Source organism: Heterodontus francisci, chromosome 15 (genome assembly GCF_036365525.1).
Source record: "Heterodontus francisci isolate sHetFra1 chromosome 15, sHetFra1.hap1, whole genome shotgun sequence".
NCBI lineage: Eukaryota > Metazoa > Chordata > Chondrichthyes > Heterodontiformes > Heterodontidae > Heterodontus > Heterodontus francisci.
This window is the reverse complement of record NC_090385.1, coordinates 30,781,993-30,803,995: the sequence shown is the minus strand read 5'-3', so window position 1 is coordinate 30,803,995 and position 22,003 is coordinate 30,781,993. Positions and strand designations below refer to the sequence as shown.

General features: G+C 41.9%; 1 protein-coding gene and 1 long non-coding RNA gene across 2 annotated transcripts in view; one reads left to right on the top strand and one right to left on the bottom strand.

The window, feature by feature from the left end:
- The window catches only part of LOC137377575 (uncharacterized), a 67,721-nt gene extending 47,072 nt beyond the window's left edge, over nucleotides 1–20,649 (bottom strand). Inside the window, exon 1 of the long non-coding RNA XR_010976443.1 lies at nucleotides 20,115–20,649. This is a non-coding gene — a long non-coding RNA (uncharacterized lncRNA). The remainder of the gene's footprint in view (nucleotides 1–20,114) is intronic.
- Nucleotides 16,730–20,100, top strand: LOC137377574 (G-protein coupled receptor 12-like). Its single transcript, XM_068047337.1, has 2 exons — nucleotides 16,730–16,843; nucleotides 17,619–20,100. Exon 2 carries the CDS (start codon nucleotides 17,622–17,624, stop codon nucleotides 18,609–18,611), a length of 990 nt encoding a protein of 329 aa, XP_067903438.1. The 5' UTR covers nucleotides 16,730–16,843; nucleotides 17,619–17,621; the 3' UTR covers nucleotides 18,612–20,100.
- Nucleotides 20,650–22,003: the final 1,354 nt, after the last annotated feature.

The window sequence follows — 22,003 nt, the reverse complement described above, 5'->3', positions numbered from 1 at the left end:
GTGGAATCCACAAGTTGTGACGAATGCCTGCAGCCAGGGCAGAGGACAAGGGTAATGCAGGGCAAGGCCACACACAAGTTCCACTGCAGAGAACTCAGAAGCGGACTTTGATGGAGTGGCCAAAAGAAGGAGGCTGATGGATATGCACAATGAGATGCTTGGTGCATTGATAGACCTGCCAGAACGTCTATGGGCATTGTCAAGGAACATGGAGGAGTCCAGCACCAACTTGGCACAGGGTTATATGCAGAGCTTGGACCCCACCTCTCCAGCTCCATGAGAACACTTACAGACCCATCCATGATGCAGTCTGATGGCTGATGTCTCACCTTACATTGCAGCACAAGCAGAAGCCACCCAAAACTTTGGTGCTGCAGTGGAAGTTCATACAGCTTTTGTGCAAGCTCAGCTTGCTGTCACACATGCTCAGATGGCTGCCATCATAGCTGCAGATACCAGTGTGCAAAGGGGCTTGCAGGGTATCACAGCAGACCAGCATTCTGTCCTCCAACAAATTGCTAGGATTGCCAAGGCGCCTGCCTAGGGGAGTGGCAGTGGCACGGTGGAGCATGACATGCTGTCTTCTCTCAGGATGACAGCAGTCATCCTCCCACCATTGCCACTCTACCAGTGCCCTTGCTGTTGCCTGTCAGCCCAGACTGCTGCCACGCATGCTGAGATGCTGCAGTCCAAAACCGTCCTTCTAGGGCCAGAGCCAATTGAGGTTGGCATGCAAAAATATCTTAAATTGCTTAAATACCAAAATGGCCAGCTGTATCACATTTTGTGTGGCAACATAGGTTATGTGTATGCTATCCATGTGTGCATGGGTTACAGACTGGAATCATGTGGTCAGCGAATAGCTCGTCACACGAAGGCCATCTTCGGTTTGTTGTAGTGGCTCAAATGCGGATGGTAAAGCAGAATGAAGGCGTCATGATGGATGCCAGGATTGCAGTCATTGCTGTACATGATATGTTAAATATGGTCACACAAAAGCTGGACATTGAGAGAGTGGAATCCCTTCCAGTTGCGGTACATGTGAGTTGACAGCAGGAGCTCAAAAAGCAACATGTGTGCAGTCAATGGTACCCTGAACCATGGGGAAAACATGTAATGCTCACAAAGCTGTGTGCTTGCTCCACTTACTTCTCCCTGGCAAGAGAGAATGAAATGTATTTAGCTGTCTTTGCATGCAGAGCCTCAGTGCCCTTATGCAACAGTGGATGGCAAACTAGAAGATATTGCTAATATCACCTTCTCCAGCATGGAAGGAGCCAGATGTATAAAAGTTTAGAACCTCTGTCACCTTCTCAGCCACTGGTAATGCTGACCTTGCCCTGCTCTTTGTGAGTGGAATAGGTACAGATTTCAGTAATCACCTCCTAAGTGAAGCAAAGATGTCTCATACACTGTTCCTTTCTGAGGTTGAAGTGGGAGAATTAGTCTTTGAACACCCTGGGCAGAAATGGCTTCCTGCTGAGAGCCTTCCTCCATCCTCCTCTTCCTTCTTCAGCAGCTTGTCCTCCTTTGTGGCATCTCTGCTCATTCTCCCCTTCATGCTGTAGTTCAAGGGGGATGTAAATGACTGCACCATTGTCTGGGAGCAAGTGTTTTGTGCAGAAACCTTGAATTGAAAACCAAGGCCTTTGGTACCTGCCACATCACTCCCTGTAGACTTCAACAGTTTTAAATACCAGTACAAACCACTAAACATTTCTACAATTGCAACAAGAGCCATTAGAAATCCATCAGCAACTAACCTGAAAGTAGTTGACGATCCCCTTTAATAGTACTGGTCCTTCCTGCTGTTGACCACATGTTGGCTGGGGTGTTAAGCTCCAAAATGGCAACACTGGCATCAAATCAGCATTATCTGCTGATTGATGACATGATCTGCCTTCTCTACACACCCCCTGCGCCCACGTTAAAACCCTACCCAAGATGGCACAGCCCTTACTAGGAGTGTGCTCATGCGCCATGGACAACATTTTGTATCCAAAATGGTAACCATAACGCCAAAAAAAGGGTGCGACACAACCAAATTTTTCAGTCCCCTTTGGGACAATGTAGGACAGAAACGAACTGTTTCCAATAATTGTTCACTGATTCAGGTAGTTCACAATGTCAATGCTGAAATAACATGATTACCAAGGCACCATGGATTAATAACTAATTATATTTAATGATTGTTTTACCGCCATTAAGCTCCATTAATCCTTCAAGCCAATCCCCTATTGATATCAACAACACTCATTATTTTAAAATCTTTTCAAATTCATCAAAAAAGGATTCTCCTCCTACGATTTTAAGATCAATAAAGTGTTGAATAATTTCAAAGTTTGAAGTGGTATGAGTGAGATGCCAGCTCAGAATTTCCTAGATACCTGCACCATTGGAATGGCGCATCTACGTCGAAAGACCCATTACGACGCAAAGGTCCCAGCAAATTATGGCGTATGTGACTTACGCCACGGCAAACTATCCTGGTACTTTTGTACCACTCTGTGCGACAGAATGGTGCTGGGTTTAGTCTGTCTGGTATAATCACGGGAATGTGTTATTTTCTCATAAGAATTGTTTAGCTGGTCACATTCAGCCTTATAACCCCAGGATATAATAATGTGAAATATTTACCCTTTAGAACAAGACAAGTTTCCCTTGTAATGGAGAGTCCCATTGGTTCTAGCAGTTTCCTATCTGCTTACATCCAGCTGGAGAGTTTTTCCCAATAATGTTCAAATGTCAACCCGGGGCTACAGAAAGAAATGCTAGTCTGTAATGTTATCAGGTATGGATGGATGACAGATAAACACATAGAAGCAGCATTCCGAAGCTATTTATTAGTGTGAAAAGGATTCTAACACCGACATTCTGGTAGCGGTAATGACGTTTAACGTTTATTCTGTGTGGATTTATCTGCCGCTTACTACAATGGCACCGATCTCCATAACATTGTGAATCATTCTTTAAGTTTCTATTCTTGTCGGGGACTAACTGCAGCAAGCATATGCCCGCCAGGTCACAATTAAAAACACGAGCCAAAGCAGAGAACACAAAACCACACTGTGACCCTCCAGCTTTATTTCAATATTGGATCTCGTGTTAAATGAATAATGAAGCATTATATACTATGCAAAACTCAGCATAGTAGCTGGTTAATGAGCCTGGCCTAAACTCTCCCAATAGTACTTCTACAGTACTGATGTTAATAACGAGCAACAGGTGATGTGAATAATATTAATATCCATCACTATTACAACGGCAATTTGACAGCTTTAGTACTGTAAAGAGATCCCAGAATCACATCTTCCCGTCCATCTATCTCCCTGACCTGAGTTTCGAAAAGATTTTTTAATGTAGAATTTTTAATAACCCAAATAATTGATTTAATTTTTAAAATTTAACAAAACAAAATAGAGTATTCAAAACAGTGTGCCCCTATGTTCATGTGAAACTTGCAAAATACAGCAGATAAATCTTCAATGACTGAGATACTGAATAATTTGATGTGTGTTTTCCACAGTGATATAAAATTAAGCTCTATATTTCAAAAGATGTTTTCATTTACAGGCAACTGGCATGTTGATGAGTTGCCTTTTACCAAAGTGACAATTGAAGAGAGATGAGAGGCCATCTCTGTTTTACCGCCACAGTTCCAGAATTGGACATTGTCTGCACTGCTTATGATTCACTGCAGCATATTCTAATCATTTATTTTTCGCAAATTTTGCCATGAACCTGCCAATAGACGATGGGATGCACAACAGTCTAACTCTGTCTACAGCGACAGGGTTCCCCTTGTCTTCACTTTCCACCCCACCAGCCTCCAGATCCAAAAGATTATCCTCCGCCACTTCCGCCACATCCAGCCTCATGCCACTGCCAAATGCATCTTCCCCTCCCTTCCCCTGTCAGTATTCCGAAGGGATCATTCCTTCTGTGACACCCTCGTCCACTCCTCCATTAACCACCCCCCCCACTTCGTCTCCTTCCCACAGCACCTTCCCCTTCAATCGCAGGAGGTGTAATATCTGCACTTTTACTCCTCGCTCCTCACTATCCAAGGTCCCAAACATTCCTTTCAGGTGAAGCAGCAATTTACTTATACTTCTTTCAATGTAGTATACTGCATTCACTGCTCACAATGTGGTCTCCTTTATATTGTGTAGACCAAACGCAGATTGGGTGACTGCTTTGCGGAACACCTCTGCTCAGTCTGTAAGCATGATCCCAAGCTTCTGGTTGCTGGCCATTTCAACACCCCTCCCCACAACCACCAGCCACCCACCGCCACCCCCACCCCCCCCCCCCCACCCCACCCCCGCTCTCATGCTCACATCTCTGTCCTGGGATTGCTGCAATGTTCCAGTGAACATCAAAGCAAGCTCGAGGAACAGCTTCCCATTTATCGATTAGGCATGCTACAGCCTGCCGGACTGAACATTGAATTCAATAATTTCAGAGCATGACAGCGCCCCCCCCCCCCCCCCCATTCCCCTTTTATTTTTAGTTATTTTTTCTTTGGTTATTTTATTTTAGTTTGGTTAGTTTGTTTCTACTGTGCCTAACCACTGTTTGTGTTTTTTTTTAATTTAATGTTTGTGCTTGGAGTGTTTTGTGCTTTACAGTCAATTCACACCCTCTCTGTACTAACGCTTTTTCTTACAGCAACCATTAACATACCATTTGCCTTTGTTCCATGACCTTCTGGTCAGTTATTCTCTGTGACCTTGTTCTATCAACACTACCTCTTTTGTTATCTCTTGCCCTCTCTTTACTTGCTTAAAACCTTTTACATTTCTAATATTTGTTAGTTCTGAAGAAGGGTCACTGACCTGAAACGTTAACTCTGCTTCTCTCTCCACAAATGTTGCCAGACCTGCTGAGTATTTCCAGCATTTCTTGTTTTTATTTCAGATTTCCAGAATCTGCAGTTATTTGCTTTTATTTTTATCTAACTTATGGTGTTCGTCACCAATATTCCTGTGGTAGGAAATTCCGGATTTCCCTCATTGACTCAAAACTGCAGCCTGTACTTAAGCAACTTTAACTGTTAGAATCATGGAATTGTATAGCACAGAATTAAGCTATTCAGCCCATCATGCCTGTGTCGGCTTTATGAAAAGGCATTCCAATTAGTCCCACCTACCTGCTCTTTCACCAAAAATCTTCCTTTTCAGGTATTTATCCAATTCCATTTTGAAAAAACGTTACTTAAAGGGATGACGGTGGAAAGACAATGGCAAACATTTAAAGAGCGCATGGATGAACTGCAACAATTGTTTATCCCTGTCTGGCGCAAAAGTAAAATGGGAAAGGTAGCCAAACCATGGCTTACAAAGGAAATTAGAGATAGCATTAGATCTAAGGAAGAGGCATATAAATTTGCCAGGAAAAACAACAGACCTGAAGATTGGGAGCAGTTTAGAATTCAGCAAAAGAGGAGCAAGGGATTGATTAGAAGGGGATAATGGAGTATGAGAGCAAGCTTGGCGGGCAACATAAAAACTGACGGTAAAAGTTTTTATAGGTATGTGAAGAGAAAAAGATTGGTGAAGACAAATGTAGGTCTCTTACAGTCAAAAACAGGGGAATTTATTATGGGGAACAAAGAAATGGCTGACCAACTAAATGCATACTTTGGTTCTGTCTTCACAAATGAGGACACAAATATCATACCAGAAATGTTGGGGAACACATGGCTTAGTGAGAGAGAGGAACTGAAGGAAATCAGTATTAGTAGAGAAATGGTGTTGGGAAAATTGATGGGACTGAAGGCCTATAAATCCCCAGGGCCTGATGGTATGCAACCCAGAGTACTTAAGGAAGTGGCCCTAGAAATAGTGGATGCATTGGTGTTCATCTTCCAAGATTCTATAGATTCTGGAACAGTTCCTACAGATTGGAGGGTAGCTAATGTAACCCCACTATTTAAAAAGGGAAGTAGAGAGAAATCAGGGAATTATAGACCAGTCAGCCTGACGTTGGTAGTGGGGAAAGTTCTAGAGTCCATTATCAAAGATTTTATAGCAGAGCACTTAGAGAACAGTGGTAGAATCGGGTAGAGTCAGCATGGATTTACAAAAGGGAAATCATGCTTGACAAATCTACTACAATTCTTCGAGGATGTAACTAGTAGAGTTGATGAGGGGGAGCCAGTGGATGTGGTTTATTTGGACTTTCAGAAGGCTTTCGACAAAGTCCCACATAAGAGATTAGCATGTAAAATTAAAGTGCATGGGATTGGGGGTAGTGTATTGCGATGGATAGAAAATTGTTTGGCAGACAGTAAACAAAGGGTAGGGATAAATGGGTCTTTTTCCGAATGGCAGGCAGTGACTAGTGGGGTACCGCAGGGATCGATGCTAGGACCCCAGCTATTCACAATATATATTAATGATTTAGATGAGGAAACCAAATGTAATATTTCCAAATTTGCAGATGGCACAAAACTGGGTGGGAGGGTGAGTTGTGAAGAGGATGCAGAGAGGCTTCAGAGTGATTTGGACAAGTTGAGTGAATGGGCTAATGCATGGCAGATGCAGTATAATATGGGTCAGCACAGTGGCGCAGTGTTTAGCACTGCAGCCTCACAGCTCCAGTGACCAGAGTTCAGTTCTGGGTACTGCCTGTGCAGAATTTGTAAGTTCTCCCTGTGACTACATGGGTTTCATGTGGGTGCTCTGGTTTCCTTGCAGGTTGATAGGTAAATTGGCCATTGTAAATTGCCCCTAGTGTAGGTAGGTGGTATGAGAATTGAGGGTAGGTGGGGATGTGAGAGGAAAATGGGATTAACGTAGGATTAGTATAAATGGGTGGTTGATGGTCGGCATGGGCTCATTGGGCTGCATTATATTCGCTGGAGTTCAGAAGAGTGAGGGGGGATCTCATAGAAACCTATAAAATTCTAACAGGACTTGACAGGGTAGATGCAGGAAGGATGTTCCCGATGGTGGGGGAGTCCAGAACCAGGGGTCATAGTCTAAGGATATGGGATAAACCTTTCAGGACTGAGATGAGGAGAAATTTCTTCACCCAGAGAGTGGTGAGCCTGTGGAATTCGCTACCACAGAAAGCAGTTGAGGCCAAAACATTGTATGTTTTCAAGAAGGAGTTAGATATAGCTCTTGGGTCTAAAGGGATCAAAGGGTATGGGGCAAAAGCGGGAACAGGTTATTGAGTTGGATGATCAGCCATGATCATAATAAATAGCTGAGCAGGCTCGAAGGGCCGAATGGCCTACTACTGCTCCTATTTTCTATGTTTCTATGAAAGCAATTATTGAATCTGCTTCCATTACACGCAGTGAATTCCAGATCATAACAATTTGCTGTAAGAACAGATTTTCCTCATTTCCCCTCTTTTTTTTGTCTTAGGTGCCAAACATGCTATTGACTAACATACTGATTGGAATGGAGTAATATACTGCTTAATTTAAAGAAATTGAATTTAATTCAGCACTTATCATTTGTCAAAAAAATCTAATTCAGATAAAGATGTAACATATAGTCCTCTAGTGTATACATAGAAACATCCTGAACACATGAACATTGAATTTCCTTCGACGTTTCACTACACACCTACTGTAGCTCCAGTGAGCGTTCAAATGAACATGCTGGTAAAAAGCAAGGACCCAATAAACAAGATCATCATTAACTCTCGGAGTTCCCTGTCAATCTTGTAAGAGTCACCACCTCCGCCTTACAATGCCAATGATGCCAAAGGAGGGCAGGGATTCTTACACGGAGTGTTCACGCTTCTCTGGTTCAGAAGCAGCCTCTCATAACACCAGGGGCCAGTATACAGACAGATGAGGCATAGCAGCAGTGGTTAGCACCGCAGCCTCACAGCTCCAGCGACCCGGGTTCAATTCTGGGTACTGCCTGTGTGGAGTTTGCAAGTTCTCCCTGTGTCTGCGTGGGTTTCCTCCGGGTGCTCCGGTTTCCCCCCACATGCCAAAGACTTGCTGGTTGATAGGTTAATTGGCCATTATAAATTGCCCCTAGTATAGGTAGGTGGTAGGGAAATATAGGGACAGGTGGGGATGTGATAGGAATATGGAATTAGTGTAGGATTAGTATAAATGGGTGGTTGATGGTCGGCACAGACTCGGTGGGCCGAAGGGCCTGTTTCAGTGCTGTATCTCTAAAAAAAAGGGTAAAAAATGGACACACGCAGTCAGGCCAAGGAAGTGACCTGGACTCCTGAAGAAAGAAATGTTTTTTTTTAAAGAAATTCTGTAATGAACCTTTTACACAAGGGTAAGGATTTGCTTTATGAGGTATTGGGTTGGGTGAGGGCCTGGGGGCCTGTCTGATGGTGGACAGGTGCCTGTATTTTCTGGCAGCATGGACTAAGGTGCCTATCATGGCATGGGAACCCATAGCCAATTGCAGACAAACTTCAGTGGGCTCAGCATTAGAGGGCACTGGTAGGTAGGATGCCAGCATAACATGCCATCCATGCACTTATTGTGGACAATCAGATTGATATTATGGTCTTGATGGAGACATGGCTGAGGGGTGATGACATCTTTCCCCTTAATGAAGCTTCCCCACCTTATTGTACCTACCACCAATTGCCCCACTCAAACTGTTGCAGCGGTTGTGTAGCTCTTATCTCTAAATCACACCTTGGTCTGTCTCCTACTCCTTTGGGCAACTTCTCCTTTGAGTATTCACCTTGTTGCATCCTTCACACCTCTCAGTTCAAATCCTGGTTCTGTACCACTCACCAAATATTCACTTTTCTCATGGAGATATCTTTTCTGCTTTCTACCCCCTGCCTATGCACTGAACGACCTTTTATCCACGGTGATTTCAACCTTCATCTCAACTCCTCTTGTTGCTGCTCCTATGGGTTTATTAGCCTCTTTTCCTCCCCAAATCTCTCCCTTTTTATAAATTCTTCTCCCCATATATACATGGCCACTCCTCTCCACCTCGTGCAGCCTCACTACCCCTACCGTAACTATCACTCATAGGGCAATCTTTGACCATTTCCTTGTATCGCTCTCTATCCACATTCCCCTCCACACACATCTTTCTGTGTTCAACCCTGGAAAAAACTTTCTCTCAAGTCACTAGCCACTGCACTCTCAAATTCCCAACCAACTAGCCTCCAGCCTTTAATTCATCATGCCGTCTCAGCAGCTGTTTATTTGCTAAATCACAATCTCTCCATCACATTTGATACCTTGTCCCCACTGGGACTATTACTCTTTCCCACACTAATCGTTCCCCCTGGTAAATCCCCCATCTCTGCTCCTTTAAGTCCAAGGGACACAGACTTGAAAGTCTTTGGTGAACAACTAATTTAACCATTCATTGCAGGATCTGGCTTGGCCACTTAAAGCATCATCGGGCAATGTTCTCCATCGCTAAAACTGCCCACTATTCAAAAATCATCCAGGAAGGTGAAGATAACACCCGGCTCCTCTTCTTCACCACTAACCCTCTTCTTCAACCACCCTCCCCTGCCTCCTCCACCTTACCCTCCAACAATAAGTTGCTCATGGACTTTATTGTTACTCAGATCGAGACTATTTGCTTTGCTACCTCTGCTGCTTCCCTCCTTTCCAGTAGTCCACCAGCCCTAACTTCCTTTAAGGTTCCCCCTAGCCCTAACACTGAATTTGCATCTTTCTCTAGTTTCTCTCCTAACTCCCCTCATGCTCTCTCTGAGCTCATCTTATCAATGAGACCCACCTGTCGCTCCCTAGACTCTATTCCTAATAAACTGTGACCACTCAACTTCCTTTCCTTTCCATTCCTTGCTCCCAGGTCGCCTGATGTTATTAACAGTTGTCTTTCTTTGGATACTGTCCCCTCTCCTTCAAATTTGCCATCATCATCCCTTTCCTCAAAAAAAATACCTTGACCCCTCCGTCCTTACAAATTATTGTCTCATTTTTCATTTTGTTCTTTCATTGGATGTGGGTGTAGCTGGCAAGGTCAGAATTTGTTGCCTAATTGCTTTTGACAACTAAATGCTTGCTAGGCCATTTCAGAGGGCAATTAAGAGTCAAGCTGATTGCTGTGGGTCTGGAGTCACATGTAAGTCAGACCAGGTAAGGACAGATTACTTTCCCTAAAGGACATTAGTGAATCTCCCTTCCCTCTCCAAAGTCCTTGAATATGTTGTCATTTCCCAAATATGTGCCTATCTTTCTCAGAACTTCTTGTTTAAATCCCTACAATCGAGTTCCCACCCCCGTAATAGTGCCAACACAGCACTTACCAAAGTCACAAATTACATCATAGTCAACTGTGACAAAGGTAAACTATCCTACCTTGTCCTCCTTGACCTATCTGCAACCTTTGAAATGGTTGACCATAAAATTCTGCTCCAACACCTCTCCACTGTCATTCAGCTAGGTGGGATTACATTTGCCTGGTTCCATTCTTATCCCCTCATAGCCACAGCAACACTTGCAATGGCTTCTGTTCTCCCTCCTGCACCATTACCTTTGGTATTCTACAAGGATCTATCCTTCCGCCAATCATTTTTCTCATCTACATGCTACCCCTCAATGACATCATCCAAAATCATGGTGTCAGTTTCCATATGTACACTAATGGACTGCTTGATCGACATCCAGTAGTGGATGTGCAGAAATTTCTTGCCATTAAATATTGGAAAGACAGAAGCCATTATTTTCGGTCCCCATCACAAACTGAGTTCCCTCGCCATTGACTCCATCCCTCTCTCTGCCAACTATCTGAGGCTGAAGCAGTCTGTTTACAACCTTGACATTATATTTGACACCAAGATGAGCTTCTTACCACACAACTGTATCTTCACTAAGACTGCATATTTCCACCGCTATAGCATTTCCCAACTCCTCCCTTGCCTCAACTCATATGCTGCTTAAACTCTCATTCGTCCCCTTGTTACCTCTAAACTTGATTATTCCAATGCGCTTCTGGCCAGCCTCCCACATTCTACCCTCCATATACTTGAGCTCATTCAAAACTCTCCTGCCCAGGTCCTAACTTGCACCAAATCCCTCTCAGCCTTTACCCCAGTGTTTGCTAATCTACATTGGCTCCCAATCAAGAAACGCCTCGATTTTAAAATTCTCATTTTTGTTTTGCTCCTCCTCCCTATCTCTCTAATCTCCTTTAGCCCTGCAATCCCCCTAGATTTCTGTACTCTGCCAATTCTAGCCTCTCAAGCATTCCCAATTTTAATCACTATTATGAGCAGCAATGTCTTCAACTGCCTAAGCCCTAAACTCTTTATCTCTCTCTCTATATATATATATATCTCCACCTCTCTGCCTCTCTTTTTCCCTTTAAGACACTCCTTATTTCTTTGACTAAGCTTTTGGTCATCTGGCCTAATACCTCTTTATGTGGCTTAGTATCAAATTTTGTTCCATGACACTTCTTCAAAGTGTCTTGGGACATTTTATTGTATTAAAGGTGCTATATAAATGCAAATTGTTGTTGATGCCAGTCTGCAGACTTTTGGGACCATTCTTTTTGAATTAATTTATGATGTTGCTGCATATAATGACCAGGATAAATCTGCCCGCTTTTTATAGTATATAATACAAATGGTCAGTGTAATGTATAGAGCAGAATACTTCCTCCCAGTTACTATATTTTTACTATATTTGATAGTCACAAATTAGAGAAAAAAATCTCAATTTTACTTCCATTGTTGAGGTATGGTAGAGTTTTTTTTACATTCTTTCCTGGAATGTGAAAGTCGCTGGGAAGGCCAGCATTTGTTGCCTATCCCTATTTGGCCTTGGGAAAGTGGTGTAATCCAGAGGCCCTGACTAATGCTTTGGGGACACGAGTACAAATCCCACCATGGTAACGGGTGGAGTTTAAATTCAATTGATTAGTAAATTAAAAGCTCCCCTCAGTAATGGTGACCATGAAACAATCAAATTGTTGTAAAAATCCATCTGCTTTACTAATGTCCTTTAGGGAAGGAAATCTGCTGTCCTTACCTGATCTGGCCTACATGTGACTCCAGACCCACAGCAATGTGGTTGATTCTTAACTGCCCTCTGAAATTGTCCAGCAAGCCACTCAGTTGTACCAAACTGCTACAGAATATTTTATTCTGCTTCTGACCAAACTATAGTTGATCTTGGAATAACTGCATCCTCACTCAAACCATTCAATTCAAAATTAAGGTTCAAGTAAGTATTTTCTTTCTTATTTTTAATGTTCAACAAAGAGGTTTTTTTTTGTTCATTCCTGGGATGTGGGCATCGCTGGCTAAGCCAGCATTTATTGCCCATCCCTAATTACCCTTGAGAAGGTGGTGGTGAGATGCCTTCTTGAACCGCTGCAGTCCATGTGGGGTAAGTACACCCACAATGCTGTTAGGAAGTTCCAAGATTTTGACGCATTGAAAGTGAAGGAACGGCGATATAGTTCCAAGTTAGGATGATGTGTGGCTTGGAGGGGAACTTGAAGGTGGTGGTGTTCCCATGCATCTGTTGCCCTTGTCTGTCTAGGTGGTAGAGGTCACAGATTTGGAAGATGCTGTCTAAGGAGCCTTGGTGCAGTGCTGCAGTGCATCTTGTAGATGGTACACACTGCTGCCACTGTGCGTTGGTGGTGGAGGGAATAAATGTTTGTGAATGGGGTGCCAATCAAGTAGGTTGCTTTGTCCTGGATGGTGTCGAGCTTCTTGAGTGTTGTTGGAGCTGCACGCATCCAGGCAAGTGGACAGTATTCCATCACACACCTGACTTGTGCCTTGTAGATGGTGGACAGGCTTTGGGAAGTCAGGAGGTGAGTTACTCACTGCAGGATTCCTAGTCTCAGACCTGCTCTTGTAGCCACGGTATTTATATGGCTACTCCAGTTCAGTTTCTGATCAATGGTAACCCCACAGGATGTTGACAGTGGGGGAGTCAGCAATTGTAATGCCATTGAATGTCAAAGTGAGATGGTTAGATGACTGTTGGAGACGGTCATTACCTAACACTTGTGTGGTGCGAATGTTACTTGACACTTATCAGCCCAAGCCTGGATATTGTCCAAGTCTTGCTACATTTCTACACGGACTGCTTCAGTATCTGAGGAGTCGCGAATGGTGCTGAACATTGTGCAATCATCAGCAAACATCCCCACTTCTGACCTTATGATTGAAGGAAGGTCATTGATGAAGCAGCTGAAGATGGTTGGGCCTAGGACATTATCCTGAGGAACTCCTGCAGTGATGTCCTGGAGCTCAGATGATTGACCTCCAACAACCACAACCATCTTTCTTTGTGATAGGAATGACTCCAACCAATGGAGAGTTTTCCCCCTGATTACCATTGACTCCAGTTTTGCTAGGGCTCCTTGATGCCATACCATACCATAGGGTTGCTAGATCCGGGACATTTTCACATTTAGTCACCCTAAGTCAGCATCAATTACACCCAGGTCAGTTTTATCTGATCAAATAGCATGTGGAAGCAGTGATTTTCACTCCCTTTCTGGCTGACAGAGCGGTCTTACACCTATAATCACTAAACGCTAACCATTAGGTTTTAAGTGACAGCTGTAATTTGCTGCTTCTTTTGGGTTGCCACCTCCTGATGACAGTTCCTAAGCTGCAAATATGCCATCCTACACACTTTTCCTACATCCATGCTTCCAATGTTGCAATTAAGAGAGACTGCACAGATTCCTAATTTCTCACCTACTCTTCTATTTTACTTAGTTTCTTGAATATTCCAATGGCTTTTGTTTGTGCTGCTTACTCTCTTACTTTGTTGCTGATTCCCTCTTTTGATTTCTCACTCTTTGTACGTTGAGTGACATAATAGTGACAAAAAATAAATAAAAAAATAGAAATTTGACAAGTGTTTCCATTTTGGTTTATCTGCTTTACAGTACCATTTTATTTATCTTTCTTTGCTCATTTTCTTCTACTTTCCTTGCTTTTTATACTGATCAGATGTAAAAACCAGATGTAGCTCCAGTATTTGGCCATGCCTCATCCTACTATCATGGGTTACCTTGAAGTAGTGCTCCAGCTGTACCTTTACTATATCATTGAAAAGGAAACAGGGCGAATAATGAATTCTTGGTAGAACAGTGGGATTCCCAATCTGAATCAATGCACCTAATTGACACAGGAATGCTCATGAAATTTGGAATCAGATAATTAATATTTTTAGAATAAAGGCAGCCTATTACCCAAGTTAGCTGAACAAAAGAACACAGTAGTTCTGTGAAAATAAAATTCAAAAATTTGATATAATGTTAAAGCAAGATGCAAGAGAGTTGACAAAAATATTATGGTGAGAATTCTTTTGAACTAAAGAATCTTATAACCGACAGTACTTATGTCAGTATAGGGATTCTCACATTCTGTCAGAACACTGACTCAACTATAATACAGCTTTGCTGATAACTACCAAATTAGAAAAAAATGCTTTTAACATTTACAGAGAAAATGTGCAGTTTGGTGTATTATATATGATGTCAATGTTTTTTTGATGCAGCATGCACACTGAATGCTAGTTTGGGGTAAATATTAATATCTCTTAGGAATTAAGGCTGGCAGCAAACATAGTTATAGACAAAAAGAAGTGAAGGAAAACAGGAGAAAAAATAAGAGAGAAAGAAGGAAAGAAAATGATGAAATATTGATTGTGAGGCTAGAAAGAACAAAGAAAGCATAGGAGAAATGAGAGGGGAGCAAAGAAAAACAAAGTTGGGAATAAAAGAGAAAAATAGATTGCAGGAGGAGGACTAAAGTAAGCAGAAACAATGAGAAAAGGAAAAGGAATAAGAGAGGGGTTAAGAAAAACATGAGTTAGAATGAAAATGCAGGACAAACGTGGCAGAATAAATAGAAGTGAAATAAACGATGGAGACGAAAACAAAGAACAGGAAAACAGAAATCAGAGAGAAAACCAAAGAAAAACAGGGGGAGGTGAGATAAACCAGGCAGAGATGCAAAGAAAAATAAGAGAGGAATAAAAGTGAGATACAAAGATAAAGCAAATAAGAATGAATCTGAGAAGGAAAAGAAGCACCAAAACCTCTGAGAAGAGCAATGGAATAACAGAAGCAAATAGTTTGCGAAATTATTAAATAGACAAGTTAGGCTGTTAGAATTTTGATCACATTTTCCTTTCGTGCACAACAGTGAGAACAAAGTATGGAAACAGTTTAATTATTTCAGGAATGATCGTAAAAACAGTTAAGGAACAGGGGTGAAAGTATGGTGAAAGGAAGGTTTGACGATAATATGGGAGCATTGTAACATTTCAGCAGTATTTTCATTGATCAGAGATGCTTGTAATATCTGATAGTTCTTCAAATCAGTTGATTCAACAATTCTTAGTCAATGGAGCAAATTGCAAGCAGCATTTATGATAATCTGCTACTCTAGCTTTATTGGTATAATGAAAATAAGTAACACAAGCAGTGTACAATTCCTTACTCGTGAGAAGGCTCATCCTTTAAACCGTTTCAGTGCTTTTCCCTCTTCTTTCTCTCCAGATGTGATTTTTTTCAGACCATCAATTTTTAACAAAGTCAATTAATTTGCACCACAGAGGTCGCTGGAAACGCTCAGATTTTTTTTTAATCTATTCCGCTACGGTATTTAAAGATTGTAACCTTATCAACTAGCTAGATTGAGCATAAAACGATCAAAACAAAGATTTGATCTTACCTACTAACCTATATCTCGACCAACTTGACAGTTTATATATCCTATCTGTCTATAATGCTTTAACTGTTTATAATGCGTCGCCTTTGCGTGTAAATGAATATTTCTGCCCCCTCCCTTTAACTAGAAGCCGAGCTCACTAGACTGCGGACCCATGTATCTAAAAATAAATTTGCATAGAGAAAATATTTCTTCTGCGTCTTCTGCAGAATTTATATTTAATCTTCAATCTTATAGGCATTCATTGTGATGATTGAAGCGTGGTTTATTCAGAATGTTTGAAGGTAGTCTGTCCAAATACACTGGTCCGATATTTTTCGTATATAGACTTTATTTACTACATTGTTTGTCTCTGCTCCGCAACTATGCGAGGGGCACAGGCTTCGAGGGGTCTGGTTAGGTAGCTTTTGTCGGCGCGGTTCTGTCCGAGAAGCAGGGAGGGAGGAAGGCTCCCTCATCCATTACTAAAAGGCATGGATTAACTGGATCCTAGACTAGGGTTAACCTGAAAGTAAAAGTAGCCTGCTTTCACCGTAAATACCATTAGTATTCCTTCCCTATCATCGAGCATTCGAGTTTGCTAACTTCTAAATCTTTTATTACCTGTAAAAATACCAATTCACAATAATGGACTCCGAATGAGCGCGAGCAACATGGTTTCGTCCCTTTACACCGTACTGTTGAATTTTGTGCAGCACCCAATAGGTTTTAAGGTGTGTATATTCATTTTTTAACAAAAGCAAGCAGACACAGACCCTGCAAAATTAAAGGGTGTGAATTGGTTCCCCTGGTATTCTGGGCGGGAGCTATTCCTGGAGATGATGTATTTGGTACCTGGCTCGTTTCAATGACCTTGGAGGTGTCTGCAGAGGATGGGCGTCTGGTTAGAAATCTTGTGAATGAAGCTCGGGCTGTACTGCTGTGTGTGTGTGTGCGTGCGTGGATCTGTTTCATATTCCCATCACACAGCCTGTGATTCAGTCAGCGTGCTGATCACAATAAGTGTACATTTTTGACGTCAGAGCTGAGATTTATCACCACCCTACTGGGGCATCGCATTAACCACATTTAATTCACCAAATCTAGCGTTTGATTAGCAATGTCAGCCACAGAATAAACCTGCAATCCGGAGCAAAGATCCTTACATCGGACTAAAACCCAGTCTACCAGCACCGAGGAAGGAGCACAAGAACCGGTAGGAATCTTGGTCCAGTTGCTGCCTTTATTGCATTGTTATAGCATTGTGTAACCCTTGGAGGCTACATAGATGGTGAAGAGTAACATGTCAAACAATATAGCGTTAGATTTCATTAAAGAAGACTGCTAACTCTATTTCCATTCTGAGGTTACATTAAGATGAGGAAATTGGTTATGTGATTTACGATTTAAGACTTTAAAATGTTAGCAAAAGTATCAGTTTTTCTCTTAAATATGAAGTATCGGTATATTTTCTGTACTTGTGATTAGGTCTAACTATGCCTTTGTGATATGTTGTGATTATAGTACCGTACAATATCTGTACAAGTGTGTGAGAGGCTATTTATTTGTCTTTTAAATTGATTTTTGCTCTCTGGATTTGAAAATCTTTATTGCTTTTTCAAATTGTCGATTAAATCTGTCCTTGCTAATGCAATCATTTAGTTAAAAGTAAACTGCGTTAGTTATTTTAGCTCTTTTCCCACCATACACATAATCACGTTTACGATGCACACTGAAGGGGGTCTACCTCATTGCTACTGCAGTGAGTAGTTATAAGTGAATTCGCAGCATTGAGAGCTGCCAGTTGTTATGTAATAGTGAGATCTTTTTAAACGGATATTCTTTTATGTGGGATAAACTGTTAACAAATGCTAGCCACTTAACACACAACTCGCTGCATCACGGGCTTGATTATTTGCAAATGGGTGTATTTTGAATGTCTTGTCCATTTGTCTTTGAACTATATGTGCTTTGTTCCTTCCTCCCTTCAGATTATGCTTTCCATGCCTCCAGTTATGAATGATCAGACCCGGAATAGCTCGAAGCAGTCCCCGAGCTGGCTCTCCTCAGAGAACTCCTCACTCACAACCTCCGACCTACCCACGGAAACAGTCAATCCTTGGGACATCGCCCTATGTGTCGTGGGGACTGTTATCTCCTGCGAGAATGCCATCGTGGTGGCTGTAATCTTCTACACGCCGACTCTCAGGACTCCAATGTTCATCCTGATCGGGAGCTTGGCTTTAGCTGATCTCCTCGGAGGAGTGGGCTTGATCCTCAATTTTATTTTTCTCTACTTGCTGAACTTCGAAGCCGCTAGACTGGTCTCGGCTGCGCTCCTGATAGCCTCCTTCTCGGCATCAGTCTGCAATTTGCTGGCCATCACTATCGACCGTTATTTGTCTCTGTATAACGCCCTGACATATCACACGGAGAGAACCACGACTTTCACCTACCTGATGCTTTTCCTTATATGGGTCACATGCATCAGTCTGGGATCATTGCCCATCGCGGGCTGGAACTGCTTAGAGGACGAGACGTCCTGTAGTGTTATCAAACCAATCACCAAAAACAACGCCGCCGTCCTCTCGGTTTCATTTTTGCTGATATTCGCCCTAATGTTGCAACTCTACGTTCAAATCTGCAAAATAGCCTTCAGGCATGCCCAACAGATCGCCGTGCAGTATCACTTCGTGGCCACCTCCACCACCTCCACCAGGAAAGGGATCTCGACTTTATCTGTCATCCTGGGCACCTTCGCTGCTTGCTGGATCCCCTTTGCAATCTACTGCTTGATTGCAGACTCTAGTTACCCGCTGATCTACACCTATGTCACAGTCCTCCCAGCGACCTGCAATTCTGTCATTAATCCTATCATTTATGCATACCGTAACCCTGATATCCAGAAGTCGCTCTGGGTGGCTTGCTGTGGCTGTATCCCATCTAATTTTTCATTTAGACCAAGGTCGTCTAGTGACGTATAGTGTCTTCTGTTTCGTGGGATTTTATTTTTAAAATAATTATTATTTGTAATTTTTATTTTTTTACTGGAAGTTATTTAAAAAACCACATTACTCGCTATTTAAAACATTATCATTAAGGGAAGGTGTACTTTTGAGGGCTGTCTTTTCTCACGTCAGTAGTTGAACATTATTTGCGCCCCCAGCGGTTTTCCGTAGAGTCATGATTATAAACTCCAAAACATACAATTAAAGCTGCAGCATTTTAGAGACGGGACAAATGCGACCTTGGTACGCGTATAAATATATAGATACAACATATCTACTGATGAAATAACCCTGTGTGGGGGGAAAAGTGTTCTTTTTGAAAAGATGTGGGACTTGAAGATACAGGCGAAGATCTGGAAAAGGCAGATGTTGTTGGAATGTTCCAATGATCAATTTGGCCATCCCTTGTAGTCCAGGAGCGCCAATGGCAACTTTCCCCAAGTTTCAAGCACTGATCACATGTGATGCACTTTAAGCTACCTGGAGCCCAGAGTTCTAAACGTCCTGAAATATCCATCTATCTAATCGGCAGTAATAAAATGAAATGATTTATTTATCTATCCATCGAACATGTATTTATATCTATTATTTATTAGTTGAAGGTCTGACGAAATTTAAACTGTGACGGGATTTTGTTTTCAATTCTATACCGTAGATTTAATCTTTCAAAGCCAATCTAAATATTGCATATTATTGGGCAGGATTTTATTAGCGCGTCAGAATGATTTACTGTATTTGCCAATTGATCCCTGGATGTAGTGTGAACAGCTGCAATGAACGGTACACTCGTGTTATTCTGCAGCAGCACAGCTTTAATTTCAAGCACATAGTCGTCCTTTATTGTGGCTCATTTCAAAAGTATATGATGTTTATTTGGAATATATCTCTATTTTTCCATACTGGAGACCAATACCTCAAATTGCGAAGCCCCTTGCCAACTAGTCACTGCCTTTGGGGTGGGGTAGGGGGAGGGTCCAGTCAAAATGGCAGTTTTAAAAAATTAATAAATTACTACAAACAGTAAATGAAATGTAATACCATTTGATTACTAGCCAGAAATAGCCAGATAAACAGGAGTTCCCGTGCACTTTGCAATCCTGTCGTTCCATTAGAAAAGACAATTGCAGAAGCACTTTTGCCAATATCCGCTCCTTTTAATAAGGAGTTGGACACTCAGTACTTCAATTCAGCACTCAGTATTTGCCAATGGTTTAGAACCTATCCGAGGAGGTTTGTTGGGACAAATGTTTCCTTTCCTACCACCACCACCCCTCCCTCATCCTTAAAATTGCACTTTATCAACCGAAAGTGATTTTTGAAGAACATAATGCCACTTCCTGCACTGTCAAGTGTCTGATAGCCTATTTATCTGCTGAGATCGAATTATTTTGATATGGTTACGTATTACTGTAAACAACATTACCAGCCTTTTTGCAAAAGGTAAATTGGATTAAAATAAACAATATTTTAGGAATCAACCTTTTGTTCTGTTTGGTCTGCTGTCGGTTCTCGGTTGTTTTCAATGGGTGGCTGTCTGCATGATTCGAGTCTGCGCATTGGTTCGCTGCTAACAAACTGCAATGCTGATTTACAGGCCGAGTCAGACTCCCAGAGCCTTCAAATAGTTCAGCGAATTATTATTTGCATTTCTGATTCTCTGTCTTCATTTCCAAACGTTGCAAACGGGGGAAGATCAACACCAGGCTGATATGAAAGCACATCTGTTTAGCGTGCCATGGAATATACCAGGTATAATATTTGATGAGTCTCGTCAATTTTGCATAGTCATTTCTGAAATTATATACATTGCAATTTGAAGACACAGTCTCCCATTTCGTAATATCCCCTCCTTCCCTTCCTTCTCTTCAGCTCCTCTACGCTGACGTCAATTAAAGCATGGACTGGGCTTGTTTGCAGCAGGGACAAACTTCAGATGTGAAGCCACATCAATGGGGCTACCTGCACCGTTTCTGCATTGCAAATTGCCTGGCGGACATTCCCTGCGTCTTCTGAACCGTCATAAAGGCCCCCGTTGATTCAATGCCCACTACCGCCCCCTCTTGCTTTCAGTCATCTCAAGTCCAGTAGTCTGTTTCCGATTTCTTCCTGTGTGTGTTTTATTTTCAACTAAAGAAACAGAGAGGAAATGGGAATGGGTATATAATGGATACTGCAGCTTTTGACTGAGGTCATTTATCTTACCGAATACCAATAATTTAAAATTCTGATGACCAATAATTGTGTTTTAGCTGCTTTTTGAATTCACTGTTCAATCCTGATTAACAGGGATCATTGCCAAAGGAACAATCTTTTATTTCAAAATAGGGTGTTTGACCTTTTTGGTTAGCGAACACTTTCTGCAATGCACAATTTCATTCGAAACAGGTAATTTAGTCACGCACATGGAATTTTAACACTTACGTGGAATTTAATGGAAAAGGCACTGGCTCTAGACTAACCTATTCATAATACACAAAATGAATTGTATGTTCATGCACTTTTACTGTTAACTGAACTCCATTATTATGCTGAAAGCTAATTTCAGGTGGGCTGGTTGTAGTTTGCTGAAAGAAGCGTGTGTATGGACAATGATTGGGAACAGGTTGGCCGTAAGTGATGCCCCTGGGAGGGAAAATTGAATGGCACAGTGGTTAGCACCGCAGCCTCACAGCTCCAGCGATCTGGGTACTGCCTGTGTGGAGTTTGCAAGTTCTCCCTGTGTCTGCGTGGGTTTCCTCCCATATGCCAAAAGACTTGCAGGTTGATAGGTAAATTGCCCCTAGTATAGGTAGGTGGTAGGGAAATATAGGGACAGGTGGGGATGTGGTAGGAATATGGAATTAGTGTAGTATTAGTATAAATGGTTGGTTGATGGTCGGCACAGACTCGGTGGGCCGAAGGGCCTGTTTCAGTGCAGTATCTCTAACTACCTGACACAGGAGGGAATAAATTTTGCACTATTTATCCAATTTTCTACATTTTAAATATGGGAAAAGTGTTTCACAAAAAAAAAACATTTTTCTGTACAGGTATCAATTAATATTTTTGTATGATTTCTTTTTTAGATATTAGTAGATCCTATATTGAAAAACAAATGAAAAGCTAGCTCCTTCAATAACAAGTTCAGTTCAGCCATTAACTTATTGAATGGTGGAGCAGGCTCAAGGGGCCTGCTTCTGCTCCTAATTCGCATGTTCACAAGTTACTGACATGAAACTGTAGCCTCTATGTAGAACTCTCCCCTCTATCTTTCAGAAAAAAAATCAAATCCCTAGAGGTTGCTATGTCACAGTTTTTTTTTTCGGGTGGGAAGAGATGTACTATGTCTTTCAGTAAATTGCACTCACAAATATAACCTCTTGCTGAAG